This window comes from Carlito syrichta, unplaced genomic scaffold (assembly GCF_000164805.1).
Source record: "Carlito syrichta isolate Samal-C Ts95f unplaced genomic scaffold, Tarsius_syrichta-2.0.1 Scaffold308888, whole genome shotgun sequence".
Lineage (NCBI taxonomy): Eukaryota > Metazoa > Chordata > Mammalia > Primates > Tarsiidae > Carlito > Carlito syrichta.
This window is the reverse complement of record NW_007252984.1, coordinates 594,043-604,617: the sequence shown is the minus strand read 5'-3', so window position 1 is coordinate 604,617 and position 10,575 is coordinate 594,043. Positions and strand designations below refer to the sequence as shown.

The following is a 10,575-nucleotide window of genomic DNA, read 5'->3' as shown; positions in this document are numbered from 1 at the left end:
AGTCTCTAGAGAACTTCCTGTTGTCACCACACCTCTGGGTGAGTTGTCTGAGCTCGCTGTGAGCAAAACCCACAGTGGAAACTCTTTAGGCTCTGGGAAGTCAATCATTCTTCTTGTGAATGTGACACACATCCTGTCCAGTTCCATATGCGGAGATTATATTTATTCATCACTTTGATATGCTTGGTGCGATCAGGTAGGTCATGTACTGAATGTTTTTCTTCACTACTTTAAAACAGGTAATTAGCAGTATTGTCATTTTGTATTTTATCATCCCATTTCCTTCAGTGAACTTTTAAAGTTTCATATGGTTGTTTTTAAGGAAAGAAGATACGAGTTCAATTAACTTTCTAATCCTGATTTTTTTTTCTCAATAGTAAAACAAGTTATTTATTTGAATTAATTTCTTTTTAGGTACAAAAATCAAATATGCTGAAAAAAATCTAGAATAGTTTTACTTTCTTCCACAACTAAGTTTTCTGTGCCTTTTAACCTCTGTGAAATGAGATCACTTATTTTCTGGAAATTTAAAAACATATTTATGGTATGTAATGTACAGAGGGTGGGTTTTTATGCTTTATTTTTAATTTTTTGAGTTGGGAGTCTCACTCTGTTGCCCAGGCTGGAGTTCAGTGGCATGCTCACGGCCACCGCAGCCTTGACCTGCTGGGTTCAAAGTGACCTTTCTGCCTCAGCCTCTCAAGTAACTGGAACTACAGGCACATACCACCGCACCCAGCTAATTTTTTTATTTATTGTAGAAACGTGTGTAGGAACATTTCTGTTGTATGTGGTTGCTAGTTACTATTGGGAACATAGATTTATCTCTGTATATGAGGGTTTTTTTTCTTTTTAAAAGTTATTTATTTAGAATAAATTCCAAGGAATAGTTTTACTAGTTCAAAGGACATGAACATTTTTTTTTTTTGAGTTGGAGTCTCACTCTGTCACCCAGACTGGAGTGCAATGACATGCTCCCGGCCACCGCAGCCTCAACCTGCTGGGCTCTGGTGATCCTTTCACCTCAGCCTTCCAGGTAGCTGGAATTATAGGTGCATGCTACCACGCCTGACTAATTTTTTATTTATTGTAGAGATGAGGGCTTGCCAAGTTGCCTAGGCGGGTCTCAAACCCGCGGGCTCAGGCAATCCACTCACCTCAGCCTCCCAAAGTGCTGGGATTACAGGCTGAGTCACTGAGCCCAGCTGACATGAACATTTTTATGGATCCTAATATATAACATATTTTCCACTTGCCCTGCAAAACAAATTATACTAATCTTCATTACCACAAGCTAAACACCAGTTTCCCATGTATATCTCTGCATAGAAAGTTAGAAACATGGCAACTTAATTTTTTTGTGGCCTGCCTTTTTTTTTTTTTGAGTCAGGGTCTCATTCTGTCCCCCAGACTGGAGTGCAGTGGCACAATCACAGATCACCAAAGTCTTGAAAACTTCTAGGCTCAAGTGATCCTACCTCTTCAGCCTTCCAAGTAGCTGGAACTACAGGTGTACACCACCATGCCCAGCTAATTTTTAAATTTTTTTGTAGAGATAAGGTTTTGCTATGTTGCCCAGGCTGGTCTTGAATTCATGGGCTCAAATAATCTTTCATCTGTCTTCCAAAGTGCTGAGATTATAGGCACGAGCCACTGCACCCAGCCTTAACTTGCCTTTTTACTTAACATCTTCTCATAAGTAAAGTCTTTTTGTTTTTCTCTGAGTTTTCTTCCTAGGAAAAGTGAGAATTTGTTTTAAATGATTCTAGGAGATTGCATGATAGAATCTAAGCAGAGACACACAAGGATAAACCTCTATAGCTAGAAGGGAAAAACATAATTATAGCTGTAAGCTAAATCTAGACTTCTCAGTATCTATAAAACCATGAACTTGGAATTTTCTTGGGTGAGAGTATTGAATAATATGCCTTTGACAGCAGAAACTATTAATCATATGTACATTGATATTTTGTTTTTCCCTTTTTTTGCCTTCCCCTCCAAAAATTAGCAAATATTAAGATGGGATTCAGAAATTCCAAGTATACAAGTCATTCACTTTTAGAGAGCTTTGCTTTTTTTGTTTTAATCTTTGTGAAATCATGTTAGGAATGTTTGCCATAATCTTAGCAGTGAGCAAAGTGATGGCTAGCAAACTCTAAAGTATACTCGAAGCCCCTGGAGGTTTGCTTAGAATGCCGAGACTCCACCTCCAGTAATCCAGACTTAGTGGTTCTGGGCTAAGATCCTAGAATCTTAATTAATTTTTTTTTTTTTTTGAGAGACAGGTTCTCACTATGTTGTCCAGGTTGGAGTGCAGTGACTATTTGCAGACATGATCAGAGTGCACTATAACCTCCAACTCCTGGACTCAAGGGATCCTACCACCTCAGCCTCCCTAGTACCTGGGACTACAGATGTGTGCCACTGTGTCTGCCAGGAATCTGCATTTTTAACAATCTCTCAAGGTTTTTCAACTGCAGGTGGTCCAAAGAACACAGTTTTATAAATATTGTTCTATATGAAGGCCTCTTGTTAGAAGTTTATTTTTATTTTTGAGTTGGAGTATCACTCTATCTTCCAAACTGGAGTGCAGTGCTGTAACCTCAACCTCAACCTCAACCTCCTGGGCTCAGGTGATCCTTCCACCACAGGCTCCAAAGTGGCTGGAACTACAGGTGCACACCACCACGCCCAGCTAATTTATTTTATTTTATTTTTTTGTAGATACAAGGCCTCACTATGTTGCCTAGGCTGGTTTCAAACTCCTGGGCTCAAGCAGTCCTCCTGCCTTGGCCTCCCAAATTGCTGGGATTACAGGCACCTCACAGTACGTGGCCTCATATGTACTTCTAAAAGTTACTCTGCAATCTATCTTTTGGCCTATGGCAACTGTGTAAAACTAGGTAGATATTTTCCAGAGAAAATAGCCAAAACCAGAGAGAATTATTTCCTCAGATTAGAAATGTTCTTGAAGGATTGAGAACTGTGTATTTGTATCTGACTCATCTTTCTCAACCAAGTTGGCAAAGGTGAGTGAGGGGGTGTGAATGTGCATATTTATACACATGATTAAGAAATGAGAAAAGCTGGCATCTTATTTGTTTTCTCGATTGCATCCTAAAGAAATACAGCTGCTGGTTAAAAGCAAATGTGTCCTTCTTGCCTGTCTCTGCCTGGAGTAAAAGAGCAAGAAATGTGTCACCAGGTTTGACCCTGGCCAACTGTGATCCCTTCACAGTCTGGTTCTTAACAAATTTTTAATGTCAAATTCAGTGTGGTCTTCTACATACAAAATATAACCTCAGTTATTTTTCAGATTTCAAAATCTTAATATTAATAGAATTTCATGACAGGGACATGTCTCCTCCCCCTTCTACTTGTCTTTGAAAAAACAGGCATCCATGGCTATTGGTGGCTGACACCTGTAATCCTAGCACAGGTGTGGTTCACACCTGTAATCCTAGCACTAGGTCAAGGCAGGAGGAGTTCAAGATCAGCCTGGTCAACTTTGTCTTTAAAAAAAAAAAAACAGCATCCAGCTCATTTTCTAATAGCTCCAAGGCAAGGTTTCTGGCCTAAAATCTAAAATATCTTCAGATTTTTACTTCTTGGACTTCTTTTTGGAAATTTATTCAGAACAGTACTTTTACATAGGTGCATAAGAGTGCTCAAGCATGGGTTACTGGAAATATTCTGGCTTCATTAATGCATGGTGAACTTTTATCTCAGATACTAACAAACATGCAGAGTCCTGGAAAACATTTTTCTTTTTTTGAGTCAGAGTTTCACTCTGTCTCCCAGGTTGGAGTGCAGTGGCGTGCTCACGGCCACACCAACTTCAACCTGTTGGGCTCAGGCGATCCTTCTGTCTCAGCCTTTCAAGTAGTTGGAATTACAGGCATGAGCCACCACACCCAGATAATTTTTTGATTTACTGTAAAGATGAGGTCTCACCAAGTTGCCCAGACTGGTCATGAATCCCTGGGCTCAGGCAATCCTCTTGCCTCGGCCTCCCAAAATGCCGGGATTACAGGCTTGAACCACATCGCCAGGTATAATATATATAACATATCTCTTATATATATATATTTTGAGTTGGAGTCTCACTCAGTCGCCCAGACTGGAGTGCAGTGGCCGCTCCTGGCCATCTCAGCCTCAACCTGTTGGGGCTTCGGCGGTCCTTCCGCCTCAGCCTTCCAAGTAGCTGGAACTATAAGCATACAATACCACGCCCAGCTGATTTTTTGATTTATTGTAGAGATGAGGGCTCGCCAAGTTGCCCAGGTGGGTCTTGAACCCGCGGGCTCAGGCAATCCACTCACCTCAGCCTCCCAAAGTACTGGGATTACAGGCTGAGTCACCGAGCCTGGTTTATTTTTTTTTATTTTTTTATTTTTTATTTTTTGAGTTGGAGTCTCACTCTGTCGCTCAGACTGGAGTGCAGTGGGCGCTCCCGGCCACCGCAGCCTCGACCTGCTGGGCTCCGGCGATCCTTCCGCCTCAGCCTTCCAAGTAGCCGGAATTACAGGCGTGCGCTACCATGCCCGGCTGATTTTTTGATTTATTGTAGAGATGAGGTCTCGTTGCCCAGACGGGTCTCGAACCCGCGGGCTCAGGCAATCCACTCACCTCAGCCTCCCAAAGGCGCGGGATTACAGGCTGAGCCACCGAGGTCGGCTATATTTTTATTTATTGTCGAGACGAGTTCTCGCCAAGTTGCCGGGGCTGGTCTCGAACCCGTGGGCTCAGGCAATCCTCTCACCTCGGCCTCCCAAGGTGTGAGGATTACAGACTGAGACACCGAGCTCAGCCCAAAAAAATTTTTTTAGAGACAGGGTCTCCATCTGTCACACAGGCTGGAGCGTAGTGATGAGATTATGGCTCTCTGTGATCTCGAACTTGTGGGCTTAAGAGACCCTCCTGCCTCAGTCTTCTGAGTAGCTGGGACTATCAGCACATGACAACATGCCCAACCAGTTTGTTAATTTTTTTGGAGAGACAGAGTCTCATTATGTTGCCCAGGCGGGTCTCAAACAAACTCTTAGCCTCAAGCACTCTTCTTGCCTCAGCCTCCCAACCCCTAGACTCATAGGCCTGATACCTTCATTATTAACCATAAACCGACTTGGAGCCGGACTCGGTGGCTCAGCCTGTAATCCTGTGCCTTTGGGAGGCTCAGGTGAGTGGATTGCCTGAGCCCGCGGGTTCGAGACCTGCCTGGGAAGCGAGACCTCATCTCTACAATAAATCAAAAAATTAGCCAGGCGTGGCAGCGCGTGCCTGTAATTCTGGCTACTCAGAAGGCTGAGGCGGAAGGATCGCTGGAGCCCAGCAGGTCGAGGCTGCGGTGGCCGGGAGCGGCCACTGCACTCCAGTCTGGGCGACGGAGTGAGACTCCAACTCAAAAATAAATAAAATAAAAAAAACTGACTCGGCCTTATCGAGAAGCTTAATGTGAACCCACCTTTGCTTCCTGACTCTCATAGAATCTCAGGACTTCCTCTCCTCTTGCACACACTTAAAATTCGCTCATCAGTGGGTTATTTCTGTTCACAATTTCATCTTTTTTCTCAGATGTCTTTTTAGATGTAAATGAGGAGTCTTCTCTCTTTGAAGAGTTTATCCTCCCTCAGAAATATGGGAAATGAAATCAGTTCCTCCAAAAGCAGGTAGAAGCTAGAAGCCAGAGCTGAGTGAGGCAAGGGGACGGCATAGGCAGCTTTAGTGAGCTTCAGGGCAGGGGGTCTTGTGAAGACAGTGGACAAAAGAATCCCTTGGAAGTTTCATCAGAAAGGGAGAAAAATTGCCGGTGATCATTCTCGTTTCAGGAAATCACACTTTCCTGTCTGTCTGGGATTCACGGGAAATTAATTAATCTAGAGAAACAGTTGTCTATCCATCCCAATTTTCTCTCACAAAGGAACACAAAGCAGTCCCTAATTTTGAGAATAAAAGTAATTTATCTGTACAAAAACAGTTATGAAACCCTCCTCAACAGACTGACCAAGGTGGAGGGCTTTATTTAACCTACAGTGATAGAAAATGGAGGCCCTTCAGCCTCTTCCTCCAAGGGGAAAGGAAATGAATTGGTAAACTGGGAGTCTGGTTCTATTTTGACAGAAAGAGCGAAACTTCTGCCCTCTGTCACCATCACAAGACTTTACATCTTTTCACTCTGACCTTCCCTTTAAATTAATTATAGGGACTCTTTTTTTTTCTTTCTTATTGAGACAGGGTTTCTCCCTGTTAACCAAGCTGGAATGCAGTGGTACACCCACAGATCACTGCAGCCTCAAACTTCTGGGCATCAGCAATCTTCCTCCCGCAACCTCTTGAGTAGCTAGGACTACAGATGTGTGTCACCATGCCGGCTATTTATTTAATTTTTTTTGAGTTGGAGTCTCACTCTGTCATCCAGACTGGAGTGCAGTAGCCACTCCCGGCCACCGCAGCCTCGACCTGCTGGGCTCCAGCGATCCTTCCGCCTCAGCCTTCCAAGTGGCTAGAACTGCAGGCACACGCCCGGCTCATTTTTGATTTATTGTAGAGATGAGGTTTCGCCAAGTGGCCCAGGTGGGTCTTGAACCCATGGGCTCAGGCAATCCACTCACCTCAGCCTCCCAAAGGCGCGCGATTACAGGCTGAGCCACTGAGCCCGGCTTGTGTTCTTATATAATGGCTGGCTGTTCCTTGTTCCTGGTCTCCTGCTCTTTTCTTCCTTGCTGGCAATTTATGAGGGTTGACAATGGTGTGTGAAGAAACTAAATGGCACAGGGTTTGTGTGTGTGTGTGTGTGTGTGTGTGTGTGTGTGTGTGTGCGTGTGTGTGTGTGTGTGTGTGTGTTTATTTTTATGGTTCTTTTTTATTGCAGAACTTTTATGAACTTTTCCCACTTGGCCCAAAGTCTGGGAGGATATTTTGATAAACATATATAGTGTGCATGTTTTTTCTTTTGCCTTGGGTTCAGTGTGGCTCCATGCAGCACCACCTGACGGATTAGCATTTATTTTGATTATTTTACAGATGCAAAACCTGGGCCCAGAGAGTTAAGGCAATTAAAACAGAGGTCACATAGCTAGTAGGCAGCGGAGTTGGACCTCAAACCTTGGTCTTACTCCACAACTCATGCTTTTTCCAAAACTGTGTTGTATTTTGTTTATGACATGAGACCAGGATTGGCAAACATTTTCTGTAAAGAGCCAAATAGTGAATATTTTCAGCTTCGTGGGGCACTGGTTACAACCACTTAACTCTGCCTTCGAGTAGGAAAGCAGCCATGGACAATACATAAATGGACCTGGCCAGATTTAACCTGCAGGTAACCATGCATTAGATTATAACAAAGCATTGTCAGGCACAAGTATGCTTTTGTTAAAGAGGTCATAACCAGGTTGCCCTGATATTCTACTGGGATACATTTCTTTTAATCTAAGAGAGGGAAGGCAATAAATGATCATCATGTCTGCTCTAAACAGAAGTCTGAATTCCTCATCGAAGGGTGTCAGAAGCCGGACTCGGTGGCTCAGCCTCTAATCCCGCGCTTTGGGAGGCTGAGGTGAGTGGATTGCCTGAGCCTGTGGGGTTGGGATCCACCTGGGCAACTTGGCGAGACCTCATCTCTACAATAAATTAAAAAATTAGCCGGGTGTGGTAGTGTGCACCTGTAGTTCCAGCTACTTGGAAGGCTGAGGCGGGAGGATCGCCAGAGCCCAGCAGGTCGAGGCTGCGGTGGCCAGGAGCGGCCACTGCACTCCAGTCTGGGCGACAGAGTGAGACTCAAAAAAAAGGGTGTCAGAGACATCACCCATGCAACTGTAATTTTCCAATTGTAAACAGGGAAATGGCATTTGAGAGTAATTGAATTTCAAAGTAGCCTGAAAAGGACAGGCAAAATGTCTCCTGTTTCAGATAAACTCTAATAGAAGAGGTTAACCTTCAGAAACCAGTTTAACATGTTTTGTCGTTACTTGGTTGCACTCTGTTAATACTACCTCTGAGCAACCTTGACTTTGTAGCAAAACAGCAAAATAAGGCAAAAGGGGTTTGCTTTCTGATGGCATACAAGTAGTTGATCACTTTAAAAATACCAGTACCTGCATAGGACAACCCCTTTGGGTCCTCTCCCACTGTAGGAGTTTTACTGTCCTCTCAATAAATCCTGCTTTCTCACTTTCTGGTTGTACATGTCCCTTAAAAAAAAAAAAAAGAACCCCACATAAATCAGAACTAAAAGAACTATATTAATGTGGGGGGGGAGCCATTGAACAAATTTACTATTCGCAGATATCTCATGCTTGCATGCTAGACAATTTGGGACCCACTATTGTCTGTCCAATATTGCCAAAGCCCCTAGAGAAGGGCATGGCAAGAGAGGAGAAGGGCATGACAAGGGTTGAAGGCTCCTACACCTACCCACATTCCTGAGAGTTAACACAAGGTGCTCTTTCTCTTATCTTCTATGCATTCCCAGTAAGTAACTTCAAAGAATCCTTAACTTCCCTGCAGACCATGCTCAATTAACTGAGAGATGTAAATCCCCATTTACTCCCTTTTCTTAGTAGTCACAAGATTGAATAATACAGTATCAAGGTAATTGTAAGTCTTGTGATTTGTATAAATTTTGCATATAACAACATGTAGTAATATATGGTGTCTTAGGCCTTGTTAATGCCCTTCACTCTATAGCAAGCTTGATTAACGCTTCTGCCTGGTGTTACTGATAAAAGCTGTAAGATACTACTGGTAACTGGTGCCAAGAAATGTGGACCATAAATGTCATTATTGACAAAATGTGGCTGTGACTTAAGTTTTATACAATGCTTTGCTAGTCACATAATCAATATATAGGTACCAACTATTCTGAACTTATAAAAGCAGACTGTAAAACTTGAAGGGTGAGCAGAACCATTTTAGAAAGGCCAGAAACCCAACTTTGCTCCCTGGATTTGAGTTCAGAAATAAACTTCTTTCTACCAGTTTTCCTGCCTCTCAATTTATTGGTGTTGAGGGTAGCAGCTGAGCGTTACTCAGACAGTAACAGTCCAACAAAAAGACAAGTTTCTCTGCTAGGTGCTGGAGCCACAATATTGGACAAAAAACAAAAGAGGATCTGCCCTTAAGAAGTAATTTGTGGCCAGGCTCAGGAGCTCAGCCTGTAATCCCAGCATTTTGGGAGGCTAACGCGAGTGGATTACCTGAGCTCACGGGTTCAAGACCAGCCCAGGGAACTTGGCGAGACCTTGTCTCTACATTGAATAAAAAAAAATTGGCTAGGCGTGGTAGCACCTGCCTGTATTTCCAGCTACTTGGAAGACTGAGGCAGAAGAATCACCTAAGCCTAGCAGGTGCCACTGCACTCCAACCTGGATGACGAAGTGAGGCTCCGACTCAAAAAAAAAAAAAAGAAAAAAGAAAATAAGAAAGAAGTAATTTGTAACATGGCCCAAGATGATTTTTTAAAATGTTACTAATTCAGCTGGGCTCGGTGGCTCAGCCTGTAATCCCGCACCTTTGGGAGGCTGAGGTGAGTGGATTGCCTGAGCCCGTGGGTTCGAGACCCACCTGGGCAGCAAGATCTCATCTCTACAATAAAAAAAATCAGCCGGGCATGGTAACACATGCCTGTAATTCCGGCTACTCGAAAGGCTGAGGCGAATGGATTGCCAGACACCAGCAGGTGAGGCTGCGGTGGCTGGAAGCGCCCACTGCACTCCAGTCTGGGCGACCGAGTGAGACTCCAACTCAAAAAAAAAAAAAAAAGTTACGAATTTGGGGGGAAAATTTTAAACAAAGATCATCAGAAATGAAATGTATGGTCGGGCTCAGTGGTTCATGCTGCTAATCTCAGCACTCCGGAAGGCCGAGACAGGAGGATTGCTTGAGCCCAGGAGTTCAATACCAGCCTAGGTAACATAGTGAGATCTTGTCTCCACACACAAAAAAAATTGAAAAAATTAGATGGGTGTGATGATACAGGCCTGAAGTTCCAGCCAGTCGCTAGAAAGGCTGAAGCAGAAGAGAGGATCACCAGAGTCCAGCAGGTCAAGGCTGCAGTAAGCCATGATTCTGCCACTGTACTTCCTGGGTGACAGGAAGGTGAGATGCACTACTCATATTATTTCCAGATGATATAAGAGAAAGAAGATTTCTGATTCCCTGAGCATGTCAAGCTCCTTATGTATGTATGTACGTATTTGAGTTAGAGTCTCACTCTGTCACATAGGCTGGAGGGCAGTGGCACACTCATGGCCACCCCAGCATTCACCTGCTGGGTTCAGGTGATCCCTCTGCCTCAGCCTTACAAGTAGCCGGAACTACAGGAACGAGCTACCATGCCCAGCTAATTTTTTAACATATTGTAGAGACAAGGTCTCACCAAGTTGCCCAGGCTGGTTACAAACCCCTGGGCTCAGGCAATCCTCTTGCCTTGGCCTCCCAAGCTCCCTATTTAAATTCTTATTTTACTCTGTATCTCTGTTATGTTGCACATATCACAAGTAGCAATTTTATACTTACTTGTGTTGTTTTGTTTTGTTTTTTTGAGTTGGAGTCTCACTCTGTCACCCAGACTGGAGT

General features: G+C 43.7%; 1 protein-coding gene across 2 annotated transcripts in view; it reads left to right on the top strand.

The window, feature by feature from the left end:
- LIPH (lipase H) overlaps nucleotides 1-10,575 on the top strand; it is a 48,747-nt gene continuing 38,172 nt past the window's right edge. For both annotated transcript variants that reach the window (XM_008066343.2, XM_008066342.2), the window contains exon 1: nucleotides 1-196. In XM_008066343.2, the coding sequence (XP_008064534.1) occupies nucleotides 148-196 (49 nt within the window). In that variant the 5' untranslated portion in view covers nucleotides 1-147. The remainder of the gene's footprint in view (nucleotides 197-10,575) is intronic.